Source organism: Microcaecilia unicolor, chromosome 6, assembly GCF_901765095.1.
Source record: "Microcaecilia unicolor chromosome 6, aMicUni1.1, whole genome shotgun sequence".
Taxonomy (NCBI): Eukaryota; Metazoa; Chordata; class Amphibia; order Gymnophiona; family Siphonopidae; genus Microcaecilia; species Microcaecilia unicolor.
In genome coordinates, this window is record NC_044036.1 from 54,411,055 (window position 1) to 54,436,084 (window position 25,030).

At 46.4% G+C, this 25,030-nt stretch overlaps 1 protein-coding gene across 8 annotated transcripts in view; it reads right to left on the reverse strand.

The window, feature by feature from the left end:
• The window catches only part of USP33 (ubiquitin specific peptidase 33), a 165,951-nt gene that overhangs the window by 75,884 nt on the left and 65,037 nt on the right, over positions 1 to 25,030 (reverse strand). For all 8 annotated transcript variants that reach the window (XM_030208095.1, XM_030208091.1, XM_030208098.1 and 5 more), the window contains exons 6-8: positions 12,195 to 12,297; positions 11,645 to 11,714; positions 1,974 to 2,087 (exon numbers count right to left, since the gene is read on the reverse strand). In XM_030208095.1, coding sequence (XP_030063955.1) covers positions 1,974 to 2,087; positions 11,645 to 11,714; positions 12,195 to 12,297 — 287 coding nt within the window. The remainder of the gene's footprint in view (positions 1 to 1,973; positions 2,088 to 11,644; positions 11,715 to 12,194; positions 12,298 to 25,030) is intronic.

Here is a 25,030-nt window from a genome sequence, read left to right on the forward strand (position 1 = left end):
TCTCTGTAACCTTGGAGGATGTAATGGGTCAGTTCAGCAAGCTGAAGAGTAGTAAATCACCGGGACCTGATGGTATTCATCCCAGAGTATTAATAGAACTAAAAAATGAACTTGCGGAGCTACTGTTAGAAATATGCAATCTGTCCCTAAAATCGAGTGTAGTACCGGAAGACTGGAGGGTAGCCAATGTTACTCCGATTTTTAAGAAGGGTTCCAGAGGAGATCCGGGAAATTATAGACCGGTGAGTCTGACGTCGGTGCCGGGCAAGATGGTGGAGGCTATTATTAAGAATAAAATTGCAGAGCATATACAAAAACATGGACTGATGAGACAAAGTCAGCACGGATTTAGTGAAGGGAAGTCTTGCCTCACCAATCTAATGCATTTTTTTGAGGGGGTAAGCAAACATATGGACAATGGGGAGCCGGTTGATATTGTATATCTGGATTTTCAGAAGGCGTTTGACAAAGTGCCGCACGAAAGACTCCTGAAGAAATTGCAGAGTCATGGAATCGGAGGTAGGGTATTATTATGGATTAAGAACTGGTTGAAAGATAGGAAGCAGAGAGTAGGATTGCGTGGCCAGTATTCTCAGTGGAGGAGGGTAGTTAGTGGGGTCCCGCAGGGGTCTGTGCTGGGTCCGTTGCTTTTTAATGTATTTATAAATGACCTAGAGATGGGAATAACTAGTGAGGTAATTAAATTCGCCGATGACACAAAATTATTCAGGGTCGTCAAGTCGCAGGAGGAATGTGAACGATTACAGGAGGACCTTGCGAGACTGGGAGAATGGGCGTGCAAGTGGCAGATGAAGTTCAATGTTGACAAGTGCAAAGTGATGCATGTGGGTAAGAGGAACCCGAATTATAGCTACATCTTGCAAGGTTCCGCGTTAGGAGTTACGGATCAAGAAAGGGATCTGGGTGTCGTCGTCGATGATACGCTGAAACCTTCTGCTCAGTGTGCTGCTGCGGCTAGGAAAGCGAATAGAATGTTGGGTGTTATTAGGAAGGGTATGGAGTCCAGGTGTGCGGATGTTATAATGCCGTTGTATCGCTCCATGGTGCGACCGCACCTGGAGTATTGTGTTCAGTACTGGTCTCCGTATCTCAAAAAAGATATAGTAGAATTGGAAAAGGTACAGCGAAGGGCGACGAAAATGATAGTGGGGATGGGACGACTTTCCTATGAAGAGAGGCTGAGAAGGCTAGGGCTTTTCAGCTTGGAGAAGAGACGGCTGAGGGGAGATATGATAGAAGTGTATAAAATAATGAGTGGAATGAATCGGGTGGATGTGAAGCGACTGTTCACGCTATCCAAAAATACTAGGACTAGAGGGCATGAGTTGAAGCTACAGTGTGGTAAATTTAAAACGAATCGGAGAAAATTTTTCTTCACCCAACGTGTAATTAGACTCTGGAATTCATTGCCGGAGAACGTGGTACGGGCGGTTAGCTTGACGGAGTTTAAAAAGGGGTTAGATAGATTCCTAAAGGACAAGTCCATAGACCGCTATTAAATGGACTTGGAAAAATTCCGCATTTTTAGGTATAACTTGTCTGGAATGTTTTTACATTTGGGGAGCGTGCCAGGTGCCCTTGACCTGGATTGGCCACTGTCGGTGACAGGATGCTGGGCTAGATGGACCTTTGGTCTTTCCCAGTATGGCACTACTTATGTACTTATGTACTTATTGGAATATGTCATGCATGAGAACTGAGTATGCCTGTGGTGCTGATGCCAGTGTCACTGGCATGGAGCACTGCCTTTGACTGCTGTGCTTTTCTAAACATGGGTCAGTGGGCTAGAAATCTTCACCAGCTGAAGTATTAAATTTTTAAAGTTCATGATTTTGGGGGGGGGGGGGGGGGGAAAGAGTGAAGAGGAAATGCATGTCCACCCAACCTGCAAACTGGCCCACCAAAAAAATTGCCTTCTGGCTACGCCACTGGGAGGTACTGGCAGCACATACCTGCTTTTGTGCCAAATTTCAGTCATCAGTTTTTGGTAACTCTTACAAAGTGCTGGCTTTTTGTCTGTTCGCACTAAGCCACCGCAGTCAAGGAAGAAACGTGTCAGGGGTGGGCTGATGAGAAAAAACAAAGCAAGAATCATCTTAACAGTCAAATGTGTCACAAATCAGTGTACACTCCTGATCCTGCACATAAAAGAATAATGAGAAATTTCATAATTTTTCTCTCACTTAGAGAAGTATAGTACTTTCTAAAATCAAATCGGGAAGAAAGTCAAGAAAAACTAGTCACATCTGGTCATTTCAGAAAAAAGAAACCCCACAAATTCTTAAAAAAAAGTAACATTAAAATACTTCAACCCAAAACATTTTCAGCGGGGTTCCTAAATGCAACTAAAGTACTACACTTTATACAAGCTAATTTTTCAAAAATGTATATAAGTACATAAGTACTGCCATACTGGGACAGACTGACGGTCTATCAAGCCCAGCATTCTGTTTCCAACAGTGGCCAATCCAGAAACCCAAAACAGTACAATACGCTTTATGCTGCTTATCCTAGAAATAAGCAGTGGATTTTCCTAAGTCCATTTTAATAATGGATTATGGACTTTGCTTTTAGAAGTTATCCAAACCTTTTTTTAAACCCCGCTAAGCAAACTACTTTTACTACATTCTCTGGCAATGAATTCTAGAGTTTAATGACACATTGAGTGAAGAAATATTTTCTCCGATTCGATTTAAATTTATTACGTTGTTGCTTCATTACGTGCCCCCTAGTCCTAGTATTTTTGGAAAGAGTAAACAAGTGATTCACGTCCACCCGTTCTACTCCACTCATTATTTTATAGACCTCTATCATATCTCCCCTCAGCCATCTTTTTTCAAAGCTGAAGAGCCCTAGCCACTTTAGCCTTTACTCATAGGGGAAGTGGTCCCATCCCCTTTATCATTTTTGTCGCCCTTCTAAGTACCTTTTCTAATTCCACTATATCTTTTTTGAAATTGCAGTGACCAGAATTGCATACAATATTTGTGGTGCAGTCGCAAAGGCATTATAAACGTCCTCATAATACCTAACCATCTATTTGCTTTCTTAGCCGCCACCACACACTGAGAAGAGGGTTTCAACTTATCACCAACAATGATGCCTAGATCCCTTTCCAGGTCAGTGACTCCTAATGTGGAATCTTGCATTATGTAGCAATAATTCAGGTTCCTCTTTCCCATATGCATCAGTTTGCACTTGCTCACATTAAACATCATTTGCCATTTGGATGCCCAGTCTCATGAGGTCCTCTTGTAGTTTTTCACAATCCTCTTGCGATTTAACAACTTTGAATAACTTTGTGTCATTGACAAATTACCTCACTAGTTACTCCCATCTCTAGATCATTTATAAATATAACCATATCATTTTACTTTGACCCCATACTTGCCATTAGTATATGTTTTAGCTGGCAGTGTTCGTAACCAAAAAACGAAAATCAATCCAGAACTGATACAGTCCTCTGTCCCCAACATAGAATAAGCACCTTCATAATAACTTGGAAAAGATGGCTCTTACCATGGAGTCTACCTTTCAGGACACACACACATGAATTCAGGACACACACACACATGAATCCAACTCCCCACACCCAGTCAGAATCCTCATGTCACTCAACATGTCCTGAAAATTTGGACACACAGTGATCTCATAAGCCTTCTTTTCTTTCTGAAAGTATGGTAAAAAGGTAAGGTACAGCAGCAGCTGAACTGGGTGATGCATCCGTTCCAACTTTCCCTGGGTAATGATGCACCACCAATTTCTTATTAAGGGATCCTTGTCAGCACTGTTTCACTTGGTCATTCTCTGTTTTCACAAAATAAGCAATCAACATGGGCTCTCAAAATCCCGAGTAGCTTCCTTTTGCATCACATACACAAAAGACCTTAAGGAACATTTTCTACCTTATCAAGAATTACTGCTCTATGTTACACATTCAAAGAACAAAACTGGAGAATCTCACTGCAGCTAAAGTAGCCAAAACACAAAAACATTCAGATACACTACAGTCTCTTTGGTCCACCAAGGATGATTTTAAACCAAAAGATGCATTAGTATTCACATACTAATATCATTAAAGGTAAAATTATGTATAATCATACCTGATAATTTTCTTTCCATTAATCATAGCTGATCAATCCATAGACTGGTGGGTTGTGTCCATCTACCAGCAGGTGGAGATAGAGAGCAAACTTTTGCCTCCCTATATGTGGTCATGTGCTGCCGGAAACTCCTCAGTATGTCGATATCAAAGCTCCATCCGCAGGACTCAGCACTTAGAGAATTACACCCACGAAGGGACACTCTGCCCAGCTCACCACCGCCGAAACGGGGGAGGGGAATTAACCCAGCTCATCCCCACACAAGTGGGGGAGGGGAATCCGTCCAGCTCATCCCCGCGGAGCAGGGGAGGGACACCACACCCGCCGATGCGGGGGGATCTGGCTTATCCTGCAACCGCAACCGCGGGAGGAGCTGACTGACCCTAACACCGCCGAAGCGGGAGGGGTACAAAGCTGCCCTACAGCCGCACGAAGCGGGAGGGAGTGCCGGCAGAATTTATGTCTCAATCCAGCCCCGTAAAACGGAGGGGAGAGGAATGCAGCAGCTCACTGTAACACAAACTCGTCTCAACTCTTGAAGAATCCAAGTGAAAGAACTTGAACACGAAGTCTTTCTGAAATAACTGAAGACTAAACTTGAACCTGAAATGCAACCAGAATAAAAACAGATATCTGGGAGGGGCTATGGATTGATCAGCTATGATTAATGGAAAGAAAATTATCAGGTATGATTATACATAATTTTACCTTCCATATCATCAAGCTGATCAATCCATAGACTGGTGGGATGTACCGAAGCAGTACTCACCCAGGGCGGGACATTGAAATCCCTGACCTCAACACTGAAGCTCCAAACCGGGCCTCCGCCCGTGCAGCCACAGTCAAACGGTAATGCTTGGAGAATGTATGAGCCGAAGCCCAAGTTGCCGCCTTGCATATCTCTTCCAAGGAGACGGATCCGGCCTCTGCCATCGAGGCCGCCTGAGCTCTCGTGGAGTGAGCCTTCAGCTGGATAGGCGGCACCTTCCCCGCGGCCACATAAGCCGCTGCAATGGCTTCCTTGACCCATCTTGCCACTGTAGGCTTAGCAGCCTGCAGACCCTTACGAGGACCTGCAAACAGGACAAACAGATGATCCGATTTCCGGAAATCATTGGTCACTTCCAAGTATCTGAAGATGACTCGTCTCACATCCAGATATTTAAGAGCAGAGTACTCCTCTGGGTAGTCCTCCCTACGAAAGGAAGGGAGACAGAGCTGCTGATTCACATGGAAGCGAGAAACAATCTTGGGCAGGAAGGAAGGCACTGTGCGAATAGTCACTCCTGCCTCAGTGAACTGCAGAAAAGGCTCTCGACATGAGAGCGCCTGGAGCTCGGAAACTCTTCTGGCTGAAGTGATAGCCACCAAAAAGACTGCTTTCAACGTCAGGTCTTTCAGAGATGCCCTCGACAAGGGTTCAAAAGGCGGCTTCTGCAATGCTCTTAGCACCAGGTTGAGATTCCACGCAGGCACCACTGAGTGCAGAGGAGGGCGCAGGTGATTAACTCCCTTGAGAAAGCGCACCACATCTGGCTGCGAAGCCAGGGAAGCACCCTTCAGGCGGCCCCTGAAGCAAGCCAGAGCCGCTACCTGGACTTTAAGGGAACTGAGCGACAGGCCTTTCTCCAGACCTTCTTGCAGGAACGCCAACACTGAAGAAATTGGAGCAGTGAAGGGAGAAAGTGAGCCTGCTTCACACCATGCTGCAAAGATACGCCAAACCCTGGCGTAAGCAGTAGAAGTAGAGCGTTTCCTCGCTCTCAGCATAGTGGCGATGACCTTGTCTGAGAAGCCCTTCTTCCTCAGACGCTGCCGCTCAATAGCCAGGCCATAAGACCAAAGGGAGAGGGATCCTCCATCACCACGGGACCCTGATGTAACCGGCCCTGCTCCACTGACAGCCGCAGAGGATCGTCGACTGAGAGCCTGATCAAGTCCGCATACCAGGGACGTCTGGTCCAATCCGGACCCACCAGGATTACCCTGCCGGGATGCTGTGCCACCCGGTCTAGCACCCTGCCCAACATGGGCCAGGGCGGGAACACATAGAGGAGCTCTTGTGTCGGCCACTGTTGGAGAAGAGCATCTACTCCCAGGGATCGAGGGTCCCGTCCTCTGCTGAAAAAGCGCGGCACTTGGCAATTGGCCGATGACGCCATCAGATCTAGGCTCGGCTGGCCCCAGCGCTTCGTGATGTCCAAGAACGCCTGAGCAGATAGTTGCCACTCTCCGGGCTCCAAGGTATGGCGACTGAGAAAGTCCGCCTTGACATTCATGACTCCGGCAATGTGGGCCGCTGAAAGCTGCTCCAGGTTCGCTTCCGCCCACTGGCAAAGACTCATAGCCTCCTTGGCTAGAGGGGCGCTCTTGGTACCTCCCTGGCGGTTGATATAGGCCACAGCCGTGGCATTGTCCGACAGGACCCGTACAGGCTACAACACCAGTACCGGGATGAACTCCAATAACACCAACCGAATGGCTCTGAGTTCCAGGAGGTTGATAGACCACTTGCCTCTGCAGGAGACTAGAGCCCCTGCGCTGTCCTTCCCAAGCAGTGGGCTCCCCAGCCCATCAAAGAGGCGTCTGTCGTGACGACAATCCACTCCGGAGTCACCAGAGGCAATCCTGCAGACAACTTGTCTGTCTGCGTCCACCAGCTCAGCGCCTTGCGCACTGCTGGGTCCACGGGAAGGCGCACAGCATAATCCTCCGACATCGGAGTCCAGCGCAGCAGCAGAGATAGCTGTAGTGGTCTCATATGAGCCCTGGCCCAGGGCACTACTTCCATCGTGGCCGTCATAGAGCCCAACAGCTGCACGTAGTCCCAAGCCCGAATAGGAGAGGCTACTAGGAACTAGTCCACCTGAGCCTGAAGCTTGACAATCCGATTGTCTGGCAGGAACACTCTGCCCACTTGGGTGTCGAATCGAACTCCCAGATACTCCAGGGACTGAGTCGGGCGCAGCTGGCTCTTCTTCCAGTTGATGATCCATCCCAGGGAGCTCACAAGAGCAACTACCCGGTCCATAGCTTTGCCGCACTCTGCATAAGAGGGGGCTCGGATCAACCAGTCGTCCAGATAAGGATGGACTTGTACTCCTTCCTTTAGCAGGAAGGCCGCTATGACCCCCATTACTTTGGAAAAGGTCCGCGGAGCAGTAGCCAACCCGAAAGGGAGGGCTCTGAACTGGAAGTGTCGTCTCAGGACTGTAAAACGCAGAAAGCGTTGGAGAGGAGGCCAGATGGGAATATGCAGGTACGCTTCCTTGATGTCCAAGGAAGCCAAGAACTCTCCTGCCTTAACTGCCGCTATAACAGAGCGGAGAGTCTCCATGCGAAAGTGCCTCACTTTCCAGGCCCGATTGACCCCTTTGAGGTCGAGGATAGGCCGGACAGAACCTCCTTTCTTTGGAACCACAAAGTAAATGGAGTAACGTCCCTGGCCAATCTGATTTTTTGGCACCGGAACGACCGCACCCAGGCGGATCAGGTTGTCCAAGGTCTGCTGCACTGCCACAGCTTGACCGGAGACTTGCAGGGAGAGAGTACAAACCCGTCTCTTAAGGGTTGGCAGAACTCTAGCTTGTAGCCGTCTCTGATGACTTCCAGCACCCACGCGTCTGAAGTTATAGAGGTCCACTCGCCCAGAAACGAGGACAGCCGTCCTCCAATCTGCACTGGGACGTGGACCAAGGCCCCGTCATTGGGTACGAGACCCTGGGGGAGGACCGGAGGGAGCACCTCCGGGACGGCGGTCTCTGCGAAAGGAATGCTGCTTGGGGGAGAAATTCCTCTTGAAGGAAGAGGGGGCAGAGGAACCCGACTTGCCCGGGCGGTACAGACGGGCTTCCAGCAACCGTCCTCTGGAGGTACCGGGACGAGTACTAGCCCGAGCCCTGACCTCTGGTAATTTCTTGCCCTTAGACGTGCCGAGATCGGTCACGATTTTGTCCAGCTCGACCCCAAAGAGCAGCTTGCCTTTAAAAGGCAATCTAGCCAGGCGGGATTTAGAGGCGTGGTCAGCAGACCAATGTTTCAGCCAAAGCCACCGCCGCGCAGAGACTGTCTGAGCCATGCCTTTAGCTGAGGCTCTCAAGACATCATACAGCAAGTCTGCCAAATAGGCTAAGCCCGATTCCAGGGCCGGCCAATCAGCCCTCAAGGAAAGATCCGAGGGGGAAGCCCGCTGCACCATAGTCAGGCACGCCCTGGCCACATAGGAGCCGCAAACTGAGGCCTGCAAACTTAAAGCAGCTGCCTCAAAGGACGACCTTAAGGCCGCCTCCAATCTTCTGTCTTGGGGGTCCTTTAGGGCCGTGCCACCTTCCACCGGCAACGCCGTTTTCTTAGTCACCGCAGTGATTAAAGAATCCACGGTAGGCCACAGATAGGCCTCACGTTCACTCACAGCCAAAGGATAGAGGCGGGACATAGCCCTAGCCACTTTAAGGCTCGTTTCCGGGACATCCCATTGAGCCGCAATTAAGGAGTGCATGGCATCATGCACGTGGAAGGATCTAGGCGGGCGCTTCGTCCCCAGCATAATGGCAGAGCCAACAGGGGCTGAGGGAGAGACGTCCTCCGGAGAGGAAATCTTCAAAGTGTCCATGGCCTGTAAAAACAGGTTGGGCAAATCCTCTGGGCTAAAAAGCCGCGCTGCAGAGGGGTCATCCGCTCCATCCGAGCGGGGATCTATCTCCTCCAAGGAATCCGCAAAGGACCGTTGGGAGACCTCAGACACGCTGCCCTCATCTACATCGGAGGAGACAAAGTCCTCCAAGGCCTGGAAATCAACCCGAGGGCGTTTACCTCTGGGAACCTCAACCTCTTTATCAGAAGAGGGAGCAGGGGCAGCGTTTTGCATGAGGAAAGCCTGATGCAGCAGCAAAACAAACTCGGGGGAGAAACCCCCCAGACTGTGCACTTCCGCAGCCTGGGCAACAGCCCTAGACGCACTCTCAACCGGCGCTCGCAATAGCGGGGGAGAGACATGCTGCGCATCCAAAATGGCGTCCGGCGCGAAACTCCGCGAAGGAGCCGCGCGGGAAGAACGGCGCTTAACTTTAGCCGCTTGTGCCGTCGCCCAAATTAAGGGCGTTCATGGCATTAATGTCTCCAACCTCAAGGGCGGCCCACGAAGAAGCCGTCCGAGCCGCGTGGCCGGCCAAGATGGCGGAGGCGAGGAGCGGGGGATGGGCGTTTATGGCGGGAAAAAACCGCCACGCCGGAGGAACGACCGGGACATTCATCGGCCACTAAACTGTCACCCATCAAGGGCGAATCAGGTTGTAAAACCCCCGCATCCCCTCTAGAAGCGCTCCAGCGATCCGGGGAGCGACCCTTTGCGCCCTCGCCCTCCGACGCCATATGCCACGAGGAGAAGAATCGGGGAACCCCCTGCCCGCTATAAAAAGGTAAAATTACCTGCTTGCCGCTCCGAGCTGTAACGAACTGGTGTCCCAGTGAGTAGCTGCAATGAACGTTTAAAGAAACGTCGAATTAAACGCCTTTAAAGACGTTTAAAATTTTTTTTTTTTTTTTTTTTTAAACGGAGCCAGCGGGAGGGGGGAGAAAAGGAGGGACCTGGCACCACCAGGTTTGCACTTGCTCAAAAGAGCCCTCAACCCCAGGCCTCAACAAAACCTAAGGATTAGGCTTGGAGGCCTAGCCAGAGCTGCTGCTGTGTGTGACCACCACCTGCTGAGATAGAGAACATACTGGGGAGTTTCCGGCAGCACATGACCACATATAGGGAGGCAAAAGTTTGCTCTCTATCTCCACCTGCTGGTAGATGGACACAACCCACCAGTCTATGGATTGATCAGCTTGATGATATGGAATCACATTTGCAAGCGTCTTCAATCTGCATTCCACCCATCAAGCAAGGAATCTCTTTATCAATAGCATTCTCTGCTTTAGTCAGTTACATAATGTTTAAACTTTTGTGGTTTCACTGCTATGGTGAATATGGTTAATAATACTCTGATCATTACAGAAGCTGTCCATGCAATATGCTTAGACTACAGTTTTTAGAAGCTACAGTATGTTTTAATTAGGGAGCCATAATAGTCATTTGTCTCCTTAGCTACTGTAAAACATCATTACATTAGAAATGCTCTTGGTGAATAGATTTAACCAAGACTAAAGCCGAGGAACTAGGTGCAGATGATCAAAATTCTAGCACTGTTTGGAACAGCGCCAGAAAAATACTGCCTGATCAACACTTCTCAGCAGTTCCCTCATGCTCAATGCTAAAGACATGCATATTCACCCGTGCTAATAGCGTTGTGCATGATGGAGCTTTAGGTGAGTTATGAGAGTTAAGAGGGAGGATGGTGCCTAGTGCATGCACTCTAGAGTCGTGTGTCAAGAACAGCTCTTAGTGCGTGCCCAGAGAAGGGGGGAAGGAGGAGAAAGAGCTGCCCTATTGACTCCTTCACAGACCAGCCGAAGCCCTACAGCGTTTAACCTACATCAACCTCTTGTCCTCTTACATTCAGCAGGAATGGGCCCCGTTGCTATCATGCAATCTCTTCTCACATTAAGGTAAAAGATCCTGGCAATGTGCAGATGGCGTGCAAGGGGGCCCCCTTGATGGCCGGCTCAAGAGGACCTTCCCATGTGCGTGCAGATGCCTGGCTTTTCCTTCTTGGGACACCCTAACGCCAGCTCTGTTTGTGAAAACAGAGCATGACCAAGTGGCGTAGGGTTTTCAGCAGCAAGAGCGCCCGTTTGACGTGCTTGCCACTGAGCATTGCGAAAGAATAGGGAATTAGCTCATCAGTATGCATTTGCATGCTTGTTCAGCTATCCCTCAGCACGCTTGCTACTCCCTGCGGTGGGGAACTTTAAGCATGATGCGCCGGCAAACGCTGGCACTAGTCTGGCACTAATGGCCTCTAGCACCCGTGTTTGCTTCTGAGCATCGGGGCCTAGATAGAGCTACAAACTTACACCTGAGAAACTAAATGGCTAGAATCAGAACAAACTGACATAATAGAAGAATATTAATCTACATAGCTGCTGGTTCAACTCACTCTGATTTATGGATAATCACTTCCTTCTATAGCATTATTAGACATGTGCAGCACTGTACAATGACAACAGGAGTGAAGTACAAAATATATTTATTAATTACCATCATGAAGAGTGTTGTACAACAGATGTAGCTTGACCTAGGCAAACTTAGCAATGAGTCCTAGTCCCAAACAGCCTACAATTCAAGTGAGTAACTGAGACAACAGGGGATGAGTTTTCTGAGGTAACAAGGATCATCAGTGGGAAAAGTAGGATTTGAACCCTGGCTTCCCTGGTTCTCAGCCACTTGTTCTGATCACTAGATTGCTCCCTTATGGGGACTCCAGCTTTACCTCAACCTTGGAAAAAGCTCCACGCAACAGAGAGCACTTTCCCTTTCTGAGAGCAAATGAATCATTCTGACAGTGCCACTACCATCTCTTATACTTGAATGGAATTAAAATTATATGTTCCTAAAATGTAGTAGTTATTACACTGACCAGTTGGAAAGAGCTTGTAAAGCTGCATTCATGTAACAAGTATTTCCAATGTTTTTCAATCCTGTAAGACCTATTAACAATAGAAAGAAAAACACCAAGCATCAAATTTAACAATTTGATTTTTTTTTTAAACATGAACAGCTATTACACAAATTACAGAGTGTTAACTGTAAATATCAAGGACACAAGAAAATGAAGTCCTCTGCATGCTGATTGGTTCATCCAATCCAACTGGCATTCACTTTAAAGCACTAGCAGGCTACATGGACTATATTCAAATAAACCTCTTTACAAAAAAAAAAATACATACTTGGTGATGGCTTTTCAAATTCAAAAGTCTCAAGCTTACTTCAAGTGTTTTCTACATGAAAGCAGTGGGAAACAACAGCGCTCAAGAGTTCTTTTATGCCCATGAAAACTCTACTATTAGCTTATTACCTGCACTGCCTTCAATCTCACAGCTAGCAAAAATGTGAGGAAACAATATGCTATCAAATGAAAAAAACAAAGATATAAATGAAAATTTAAAAATATGCAAGCATCAACTCACCTCTCGTCTTTAGTTCATCTTCTTCCTCCCCGTCAATATCAAGATCATCAAATGCTGCAGGGGGTGGACTTCTCAATGTTAGGCTGCTAGGCATTTTAAAATCCTTTAAAAGAGAGAGGACAACAAAGCATGATGTACTCTTCTATACACATCTGTTCCATTACTATGTATTCAAGTTAATCCCACATGTTGCTATATACCCACTCAACTAACTTCATTAAATAGATGTCATAGGGGTTTAGTGATTACAGCTTCAAAGTGTGTCAGCAGAAATCTTTGGATACAAGTCTGTGCGCCCCTTCTCTGATTTCTCCAGACGCAGTACTTTGCTTCTTTATGCCTCTGTTTACCCATCTATAACTAAGGAATAGAACTAATTTTTCCTCACTCCCCTCTCATCCCACCCACTGTAGGTGAAAGTTCATGAAAATAATAAAAATGTGAACCACTTTGGTTGTACCACAGAAAGGAAGTACATCAAATCCATTAACTTTTACCTGTTCATACTATCCAAGTGCCTGCAAGGTCTATACTGTGAGGTCATCCAGTACAGAAGTTAATACTTCAGAAACAAATCAATTTAAGTATATTAGGAAAAGGAGGAAGAAAGGAAAGGTTCAGGAACCATGGTAGGGTTCCAAGTTTCAGAACACCTCATCTCACGGCACCATGAGGACAGTGCAAACTGTTTAAGGGCTTGGGAAAGTCCTTGACTAGTACTGAAGAAACATAAGAAATACTTGAAACTAAAAAAAGTACAAGATTCAATTAATTACAGGCTAGGCAGACATTGTATGGCCTCAAATTATTAAAAGTTGTGATTAGACTGAGAAATCCGTTAGGAGTTTGTGATTTCAACTACAAATTTTTAACATTTGTATCTTCCCTGTAATTGCATCAGAGTAAGCTCCCTTAACATATGCTAATGAACAGTAAAGCAAAACTTTCTCAGTATATACATTCAGTTTTAGGAATCTGTTATTCCTCCCTCATACAGACTTTTATACAGGTATGACAGTTCAGTGACACACCATGTTTTGGAAAAGCAATCATAAATACCACCAGAAACACTGCAGCTGTTATGTAAGCAGGAATGAATGGCCTAACATAAATGTTTTATGGTTATGCCAAAACAACAAAACAACAGGTGGCATTTCTGCTGGTGTTGGGCAGTTGCACCAAATGCCATGGGGACTTTGCCGTACAGCATTAAAAAAATATAATTTTAAACTTATCACTATAGATTATGTAGTACCTTACACAATACATTTCTGGGAGGTGGTTTACAAGTGAATGCAAATGATTTTGGATGAAGAAATGGACCCTGTGGGTTTCTTCAAAGGGATACTGAGTTTCCACGTTTATTTGGAACTTGCTATACTGCAGATTGAGAGAACCATTTAAGCGGTGTACAAAGCTAAAATAGAGGGTACATAGAATTGTGATAAGAAAAAAAAAAAAAAAAAGACACGGGGGGGGGTAAAAAGGAAGGGGACATGATATAGTGAACTACAATATGCAATAGGAAAAATAAGAGGGGGGACAGTGAGGCAGGAGGGGAGGAGTCAGTAGTTGTCCAGTAGGTCTCATTAAGGGAAGGACCTTTACATGTCTAAATAAAAGTGTCTGTGAAGAGGTGCGTTTTTAACTGGGATTTGAAACTCTGTAGAGAATCAAGCTGACATAAGTAGACAGAAACATGTTAAAGAGAGTAGGGCCAACAACTGAAAAGATGGAGTAATGTGTAATGTCAAAAGTTATCTGCCTGAAAGAGGAAATAAGAGATTTTGTTTGGACAAGTGAAGGATTCTGGAAGCAGAGTACAGTATCAGAAAGCAAACTAAGAAAACCAGAAGACCAGTATTCCTGATTTTGAAAACTAAAAGGAGAATTTTGGAAACAATGCAGTGGATTACGGGGAGCCGATATACCTTTTCTAATTCTGCTGTACCTTTTTTGAGATGCAGTGACCAGAACTGCACACAGTATTCAAGGTGCAGTCACACAATGGAGTGATACAAAGGAATTATAATATTCTCATTTTTGTTTTCCATTTCTTTCCTAATAATTACTAACATTCTATTTGCTTTCTTAGCCACCACTGCACACTGAGCAGAGGGTTTCATTGTATAACCAACAATGCACCTAGATCCTTTTTCCTGAGTGATGACTTCTAATGTGGAACCTTGCATCACGCAGCTATAGTTTGTGTTTCTCTTTCCTACATGTATCACTTTGCACTTGTTCATATCAAACGTCATCTGTCATTTGGATGCCCAATCTCACGTCTCGTAAGTTCATCTTGCAATTTAACAACTTTGAATAACTTTGTGTCATCAGCAAATTTAATTTCCTCACTAGTTATTCCCATCTCTAGATCACTTATAAATATGTCAAAAAGCAGTGGTCCCAGCAGACCCATAGGGAACCCCACTATCTACCCTTCTCAACTGAGAAAAGGGAAAGGGAATGGGACTTGATATAGCGCCTTCCTTTGGTTTTTACAACTATATATATGAGTGGAGGAGTGGCCTAGTGGTTAGGGTGGTGGACTTTGGTCCTGGGGAACTGAGGAACGGAGTTCGATTCCCACTTCAGGCACAGGCAGCTCCTTGTGACTCTGGGCAAGTCACTTAACCCTCCATTGCCCCATGTAAGCCGCATTGAGCCTGCCATGAGTGGGAAAGCGCGGGGTACAAATGTAACAAAAATAAAAAATATATATATATATTCAAAGCAGTTTACATAGTATATACAGGTACTTATATGTACCTGGGGAAATGGATTGTTAAGTGACTTGCCCAGAGTCACAAGGAGCTGCAGCGGGAATCAAACCCAGTTCCCCAGAATCAAAGTCTGTTGCACTAACCAGTAGGCTACTCCTCCATTCCATTTAATTATAATCTCTGTTTTCTATCTTTTAACCAGCTCCTAATCCAAAATAGGACATTACCTCCAAACCCATGACTTTCTAATTTCCTCTGGAGCTGTTCATAAAGTACTTTGTCAAATGCCTTTTGAAAATCCAGATACATAATAGACACCTTTACCCACATGTTTATTCACCCCTTCAAAGAAATGTAGCAGATTGGTGAAGCAAGATTTCCCTTGACTAAATCAAGCTTCAAGTTTATTGGATGCTTACTACCCCGCCCATCAGACAAACAATCTGGGCGGCTTACAATCTAAAAGGAAAAGGGGAAGTAAGACTACAGATGGACTAGACAGCACAAAGAAAAGGATAGACGTGAACTCCAATGCAGATAGCAAAGCGGGGGAAGGAGGAAACATGAGGTAATTGGCTATTTAGGTGGACTCGCTACAAGCGGAAAAAAAAAAAGGCTATCCATAAGCCTCCTTGAATAGATAAGTCTTCAAGTCCATCTTGAAGGCATCCAGGGAGGGGTGAAGCCTCAACAATGCACGTTGGCTTTATCACATTAATCTATGTCCATGTATATGCTCAGTAATTTTCTTCTTTATAATAGTCTCTACCATTTTGCCCAACACTGACGTCACGCTCAACGGTCTATAATTTCCCAGATCACCTCAACTGGCATTACATTGGCCACTCTCCAATCTTCTGGTACCATGCTTGATTTTGAAGATAAATTACATATTACTAACAATAGCTCTATGTTCATTTTTCAGTTCCATCAGTACTCTGGGATGTACACCATCTGGTGCAGGTGATTTGATACTCTTTATCAAATTGCCCCATTACATCTTCCACACTTACAGAAATGTGTTTGTTTCTCTGACTAATCAGAACTGAATATCATTTCTGGCATTAGTGTCTCTCACACATCTTTCTTAGTGAAGACCGAAGCAAAGAATTCATTTAATCTCTCCATTATGGCCTGGTCTCCCCTGAGTGCCCCTTCTACCCTTTGGTCATCTAGAGGTCCAACTGATTCCTTTACCAGATTTTACAGAGTTCTTCTGGTGCTTAATTTCTCCTCTCATGGGGAGGGGTCTAAAGGAAGACCTAAGTACCCCTTCTCTGAGGGTGCCTCCTCAGATGCCTAGGAGCGGTCTGAATCAGGTTCATAGAAATATTTGCCTAGAGACATCCAAGTCTCTGCCTGCCCCACATGTTGGATATGTTCAGGCCCGGGCTGGGAACACTGAGGCATTGGTGATCCTCGGTTCCCAAGGAGACTCCCCCTCCCCTCCAAGGCACTGGAGACCAACCTTGGTTAAGTGCAGACTGGCCCCAAGTCCCTTGAGGCCTTGGTGTAAACAAGCTCCCCTCAGGCACTGCATTAGCCTCCAGGATGGGCTGGAGCTCCTGGGGAGCCAGCAACGATGCCCTTGAAGCCATAGCCTCTTCCAGGCTAAAAGGCACCTCCATCTTCCTGGAGTACGGCCCTGAACCATTCTTCGAGGGCTGCCCACAATGAAGGATGGCTCAACCAGAATGGTCATGTACTTCAAAGCAATTGGGGCCATATCAATTACCTGGTCTTGGTAAGGCAAAGGTTGTCATGGCCCATCGGGTTCCCAGTAGAGTATGCATCCATCACATCAGGCCACTGATGGCCTTAATGCCTTACTGTTTGACACCATGCTTAGAGGGGGCTTGATGCCAATGCTTCTTAGCCACTGCCCATCACATGGCATCAATGAGGATGAAGACAACTTCTTCCTTGCCCTTGGGAGGGGACTGGAAAACGCCCAGTCCTGGTAGCTGCTATTAATACTTCAAGACCCCAAGTTTATTTAGAATTTGGTAACCCACCCCACGGAGGACCTTCAAAGCGGCTTACAATCTAAAAAAAAAAAAAAAAAAAAAACGAACATGAAATACGAGGATGAGACATTGAAGAAAAGATAAAAGGGGTTAGAACTATACTATCAAATAGGACAGTGGGTGGGGAAAGAACACAAGGTGTGCATCATATGCATACAGGACTCAACCCAGGGAGTTCACAGATGATAGATGAAAGCAGGTACTAGGAGAACATATCCTGAAATAGGAAAGTCGGACCTGAATTTGTCTAAAGAAGTCTGCAGGTGGAGATAGACAGAGTTCCAAAGTTGGGGACCTTGAACTGAGAAAATTGAGTGCCTTGTGTGATCATGGTCAATTTCACGATAAATGGGAATCACTAGCTGGTAGGATTATAGGAAATAAAGTGGCGTGAAAGGTAAAGGGGTTCACCAGAAATCAGAATTTTAAAGGCTAATCATAAAATCTTAAAAGTTATGCAGTGGGCAAGTGGTAACCAATAAGCATTCTTTAAGTTATTTCCAAATGTTGGAGACAAGCCGAATTGCGGTGTTCTTTAACCCAAGCCCTTTGTAGAGAGAATTATATAGTAGTCTAACTGAGAAATAACTAGAAAGTGGACCAAAATGGTAAGTTCAGAGGGAAAGATCAAGGACAGAATTAAATGAATCAACCGAAGGTTGTAGAAAGAGCACTGGACCACCTAAGAAATTTGAGGCTTGAAAGAAAGCTCAGAATCTAGGAGGACACCCAAAATGCTAATCTGGGGAACTGCAGTATTAAAGAGAAGAACTGGCACAGGAAGAGTCATGATACCTCTGTGAGAGAAAAGGATAGATTTGGATTTTGAGTTTAAGGTAAGGTTCTGTTCGTGGATCCAGTTAGTAATTTGAGCTATGTGAGAAGGAAGAGGCTGTCCTACCCTGGTTAGGCCCCTAGAGGGCGATGTTCCCTTAAAATGTCCAGGGAGAAGGGCTGGGTGAGTCAGTAAGGGGATGTATAGCAGGAGGTCGCTAGGACCGAGGAGAGTCCTGAGGATAGAAACAGGTGCAGCAGGTTATGGGCTGGGTCCTGTTTAATACCCCGCCTGAGTTGTGAGGGAGGAAAGGAGAGCTAGCAGCGGAAGAAGAGAGGTGGTAGCTGAAGCAGGAGGTCCCCATGTGAAGTACTGGCTGAGCCCTTTGGACTGGTGGTGAACTGTGTGCAAAGCAAGGAAGCTGGCTGGGGTAAGAAGGCCCTAGAGTGCCAGGTATAAGAACTGTGTGTTACAAGGACGGACTGGGTGTCCGAGTTACAAGGAAGGACTGGGGTGTTCATGTTACAAGGAAGGACTGTGTGTCCAGGTGTTTAAGCTGGAAGATTGAACTGAGTAGGAAGAAATGTTTAAACTGGAAGAACTGTTTAAGCTGGTAAAAGTGTGCCCCAGGAAGCGGGAATAAAAGATTTGTATGAGAAATATCCTGTGGTGAGACCTGACTATGTTTGCGTTTCGAGAAGCAGGTCACCCTGAGCAGAAAGGGGTAGTAGACTAATTTGCATAAAATCTGCATACTGAGAACCAGCTCACCCTGAGTGTAAGAGGGACCTGGGATCCTGAGGTGGCAGCTTCATCTTCACAGTAGCCTCATCTTCACAGCTAGTTTATGGTTTTATCATAGAGATCTCATGAAAGGAACAAGAATTTGAAGTACAGAGAATCTGAATATCATCAGCATAAAGGTAAGAGGAGCATAATCGAACGCGAACACCCATCTCCATGGGCGCCTATCTCCGAGGACGGGTCCGCAAAGGGGCGGGACAGACCATATTTTCAAAAAAGATGGGCATCCATCTTTTGTTTCGATAATACTGTTGGTGTCGGGCAAATGCATCGGATCTGAGCTGGGTAGTGTCGGGTTTTAAGCGATAATGGAAACCGAAGGTGCCCAGCTCAAAAACGAACAACTCCAAGGCATTTGGTCATGGGAGGGGCCAGGATTCGTAGTGCACTGGTCCCCCTCACATGCCAGGACACCAACCGGGCACCCTAGGGGGCACTTGTAAAAATTAACAAAAAAAATTAAAATACCTCCCAAGTCCATAGCTCCCTTACCTTGAGTGCTGAGCCCCCCAAATCCCCCCCCCCCAAAACCCACAACTCTACACCATTACTATAGCACTTATGGGTGAAGGGGGTCACCTACATGTGGGTACAGTGGGTTTTGGGGGCGGTTTGGAGGGCTCCCATTTACCACCACAAGTGTAACAGGTGGGGGGGGGGATGGGCCTGGGTCCACCTGCCTGAGGTCCACTGCACCCACTAACAACTGCTCCAGGGACCTGCATACTGCTGTGATGTAGCTGGGTATGACATTTGAGGCTGGCATACAGGCTGGAAAAAGTTTTTTTTAAGTTTTTTTTTGGTGGGAGGGAGTTAGTGGCCACTGGGGGAGTCAGGGGAGGTCATCTGAGCAGTTGGGGCACTTTTTGGGGACTTGCTCGTGAAAAAAAAAGGGTCCAAAACAAGCGGCCCCAGGGGAGGAAGTGGCGTCACCGAACAGTATGGACGTCTGAGCAGAGAGCTCCCACTTACCCCTCTCGAAAATCGGCAAATATATTGAACCGAACGCGAGCGAACCAAACTGCAGCCTAATTGCAGCCCAGCACTTAGCAAACCTCGCGATCGATGAGCCAGAAGCCGGCTCCGTCGCAATTAGCGCAATTTGCCTTCACGCCCCAGAAGAACAAAATGGCGGACAAAGAGGGAACGCTGACACTGCCGGACCCAACGGAGCACTGCCTCCCAAACCTGGAGCCTGAACTAAGAGGTGAAACGTTGCCTGGATCGGCGATTCCCCTGTAATTGAAGACGTGGCTTCAAGAAATAAGCGCCAATCTGCAGTCCCTGCGCAGTGAAGTGGCAACGCTGGGCTCTGACCTCAGGGCTGAAATTCGAGATCTGGGATCGAGACTAGACGAGATGGAAACACAACTGGAACATCATGAGGAGGCTCTGGGGCAGGCAGACCAACAAGCAATGGAACTGCGCTCCAGCCAACAACAACAAGATAAACTGGAAGATCTAGAAAACAGGAGCCGCCAAAACAATCAGATTTCGGGGCCTCCCAGAAACTCCCACGTATCAAAACTGTGAAGAAACGGTCCAAATAAATGGTGGTGGAGTTATTCAACTCAAGTGGCTCACATATAACACAGGAAACCATCCAGATAGAGCGAGTGCACAGAGCGCTAGGGCCAGCACGTAATAATGCAACGAAGGACATTACTGCTTGTTTTGCAAGTTACAAGATTAAAGAACAGGTGCTTCAAAGTCTCGTCAGCAACCAGATTTTACTTGGGACACGTACAAAATTGAAATCTACCAAGATCTGGCTGCCGTGACCTTAAAAAGGAGAAATGAGCTACGTCCCTTCACAAAAGTGCTACAAGAGCTAAACATTAAATACAGATGGCGGCACCCATTTGCTCTTGCTTTCTATAAAGACGGCAAGCAACATCAGGTGCGCTCCATAGCGGAAGCGAAAGCGACATGTCCAGAAGCTAGGATGGCGACAGATCCAGCAAAAGACAACCGATCGCAAAGAAGGACATCGCAAGCTACTCCACCGAAAAGGAAACGAGTCGAGAAGGGACAGAAGCGTTTGCAGAGACAACAATCGGCAGCGAAGATCACCTGAGATGATGAATTGAGTGGAGAATAGCAACCTTAGAGGCCTGGCATCAGGCTTGAAAATGATGCAGAAGAGTTCCAAAGGACACGTGAGATATGTTGACTGGTTTGGTTCACATAGTTGGCATTTAGCATGAGGGGAGGTGGTAAGCGTTCAACATTTCACTTCCTCCTACACAAGGGCCCAGTGGTCTTCCACTGGACACCATAAAGTTTTGGGGTCACATGGAGATGGGGGGAGGGGGGAGGTGTGGTTGACAGGAGAAAGGGAGATATTGCATAGACATTTCAATATGTGGGCCAGACACATAGATGAACATATAGCAGAGCAGAGACGTCATCAAAGATATAGAAGACAGGGACTGAACGTTATATCTTATGGCGGACACTAAATGGTTATCACTTAATGTCAAAGGCCTAAACACCCCTAGGAAGAGGCATCTTTTATTTAGAAAGCTAATCCGCCAACATATAGACATAGCTTTAATTCAAGAGACCCACCTCAAGGCCAAATACGAGTGGCTCCGTTACCATAGGCAATACCCAAACATATATTTTGCCTCATCTTCGGGGGGGCTCTAAGAGTAGGGGAGTACTGACAGCACTACATCACTCTAAGCCCTGGGAGGTTAAAAAGATAATTCGTGACAAAGGGGGCCGCTATCTGCTCTTGGTGCTGACATTGGGGGGGCAATGCTACACTGTGGTGAATATATATGGGCCCAACACACAACAAGGAGACTTCTACTTAGAAATAAATAAACTGCTTACAGCACATGTGGAGGGCTCTCCTATTGGGGGGGGGGATTTCAATATTACGCTGCAACCAAAAGTAGATAACCACCACAAGAGGGCACCAGGCAAAGCTAAATAGGCGTCAGCTACATGAGCTAATGGAGCGCTGGCAACTTACTGACCTCTGGCGCGGGGCCCACCCCACACAAAGGCAATACACCTATTACTCAGCGGTCCATAAGACCTCATCACGAATAGATATGTGGTTGGGGGATGGTTCATTCTTGGGGCATATAGACTCGATTGAGATTATACCCTGCACCTGGACCGATCACTCAGCAGTATTCCTCCATATGCAAAGAGGGGGGTCCACCAGGGTACGACAGCCCTGGCGACTAGATGACGCACTCCTGTCTAATCCGGATAATATCCCTATTATAGAAAAGCACATTACGGACTATATCCATTTTAATGATAAGGGGGACGTCTTGCCGGCAACTGTCTGGGAGGGCTTTAAAGCTGTCATGAGAGGCCACCTTACTGCTGGAAAAAACGAACAGCAGAGGAACATAAATTGAGGGCTGAACTGCAACAGATAGAGCAAAATAGAGAGGAGATACCCAAATTCCCATCGAGGATGAGGGGGAAAAAAACAGGATTAGAAGTAAATTACACGAATTGGAATTAGCTGATATAGCGGAACAGATGTTGAGGGCACGTCAGAAATACTTCGAATTTGGAAATAAGGCGAGTCGCCTACTGGCCTATAAGCTGAAACAACAAACCTCACGCAATGGGTTGGGCAGCCTAAGGGACAACACTGGGAAGGTTAGGTCGGATGAAACATACATCAGATCAGTCTTTAAAACTTTTTACGAGACATTATATTCCCAGGAAACACCCCAGGCAGATCTTACTGAAACACAATTTATAGATGAAGCAGACTTACCCCGGCTCTCTACTGAGGCCCAGATGGTGCTCTCAGAGCCCATAACCCTAGAGGAGATAAAACAATCCACAAAAGAGCTTATCCCAGGTAAGGCACCAGGGCCCGATGGATTTACCAACAGGTTTTATATAAATCATTTGGTAAGCTGGTGGCCCCACTACTCCTGAAGGTATTCAACGCAATAGAGACCAATGCGGGCTACCCACCAACCTGGAACTTAGCTACTATAGTGGTAATACCTAAACCAGGGAAAGACCCTCTACAATGTAGCTCCTACAGACCAATATCACTCTTGGGAGTAGATTGCAAAATTTTTACTAAGATTCTGGCATCCAGTCTACAGAAATGTCTGCCCACACTAATATATGAAGACCAGGCAGGGTTCATCCAAAACAGACAGACGTTTGATAACATTCATAGGGCCCTATTTATAACACAGAATGCATGCCTCAGTGGGACCCCTCTATGCATCCTGTCACTGGACGCCGAAAAAGCTTTCAACAGGGTGAGCTGGTCTTTTCTATCTAAAGTTTTGGATCGCATGGGAATTGTTGGACGGTTTAGTACTTGGCTCAAACAGATCTACACAGAACCACAAGCCTCAGTAAGGGTTAATGGGGATACTCTCTCCACCATTTAGACTCTATAGAGGGACACGGCAGGGGTGCGCGCTGTCCCCATTGCTCTTTGCTCTAGTAATGGAGCCCTTGGCTATTTGGGTAAGAGCGCACCCGGAGATCAGAGGATTTAGATGGAGGGGGCTTGAAACAAAAATTCTTCTATTTGCAGACGACGTCCTGCTAACCTTGAAAGATCCTATAGTGGCACTCCCGAAGCTGGGAGAGATAATTCAAAACTATGGAGCAGAGTCAGGATTTAAAATAAACTTTGACAAATCTGAGGCCCTAGATGTAAATATCCCGGAGGATCAAATGCAGCTGCTGAAAACACAGTTCCCCTATAGGTGGACTAAGCATCACATCAGATATTTAGGGATAAACCTCATCCGTAGCCTCGACGAGCTATACACTGCTAACTTCCTGGATAGGACACGGGAGCTGTTTAATGAAATGGAGAGATGGGAAGGATTAATTTAATCCTGGATGGGGCAGATTAACGCAATTAAGATGATATTACTACGCAAACTATTATACCTCTTTATGGCCTTACCAATAGCACTACCTAAAGGGTATCTGAGGGGTGTGCAAAGGAAAATGTTCGCTTTTATTTGGCGAAAACGACCACCCCGGGTGAGAAGGGAAGTAATGTACCAGCCCAGAGAGAGAAGTGGGATGGGAGTGCCGTGCCTACGCACATATCATCAGGCTGCACATTTAAGGACCATAGCGGTATGGTTGCAGAGGGAGTGCAAATTGGGTGGAGAAATGGAACAAGGATGGTGGGGCACGATCCCGCTGCGGGCGCCTAAACAATTACTAGGAGACCTAATAAAACGCAGCCCACCTCTCCTACGCTGGCCCTTGGAGACATTGAGAACAATAAGAGAAAAGTTCTTCCCAGATCATAAATACTTTACACACATGTATCTTAGATTTGCACCAGGCTTTGGTCCGGGGTTAGTGGACAAGGCATACGTACAATGGGAAGAGATGGGTTTATGCGAACTTGGCCAAATGCATGAACAAGGACACACGATCTCATATAGGGAGCTATGCCAGGTCCATGGGCTCTCTCCCCTGCAGGCATATCAGTTTCTACAGGTGAAAGATTTTATCAAACGTAAAGCAGAGGAGGAACTCAATCTCACTGAAACACGATTGGAACAGGGCATGATGTGGCGGGGGGGGGGGGGGGGGGGGAACAAGTGAGCCCGAGCAATGGAGTAGGGCGTTTGGGTCTCTGCTCCAGGCCTCCACCTCGAGTGCTATGATGGAGAATGGATATAAAATTCTCTATAGCTGGTACTACACACCCTACCGCCTGATGAAAATGTATAAGACTGGGCTGGGACTTTGTTGGAGAAACTGCGGATTACAAGGAGATAAGGCGCATATTTGGTGGGAATGCAGAGAAGTTAAAAAATTTTGGAGGGAAATTGTACTCTACCTGAACAAAACAACGGAGGTGGCATAGCCAGTAGCATTAGATAGTTGTCTACTGCACTTCAAACCGCAGGGAATTAAACCGGACATACATCGGTTTGCCACGCAGTTGTTTGTGGCTAGCAAGCTACTGATTGCAGCAGGCTGGAAAGCTCCTACGCTCCCAGATATACAAAGAGTTCTGCTGAAGTTAGATAATATACGCCTGATGTCAAAACTGACTGCTGTTCGACAGGGCAATTTGGCCCGATATCATAAAGTGTGGGACATATACGAGTCACAACGGTCACTATTGTAATATGTGATGATCTCATCTTTTTGTTTGTTTTATTTTTTCTGCCTATGCTCTTAGACAACCACAGAAGGGAAGGGGGAAAGAGGGGAAGAGAGGGAAAGAGGGAGGGGGTCAGGTTACAATGCAAGACTAGTTCAAGGGACAACTGAGATGTTTATTAGACTTTATTATAGTACTATTATTATGATGTTATAGCCTTGAGAATCACTAATGTACTTAATGATAGTGTTTGTATCACTTGTTGTTCTGTTATATACGGAAAAAACTTCAAAAATAAAGATTTTTTTTTTTTTTTTTTTTTTAAACGGCCCAAATTCTCGCTTCTGCCGCCCTTCTTTTTTCCATTATTGGCCGAGCACGCCCATCTCTCCTCAGCCGATAAACACGCCCCA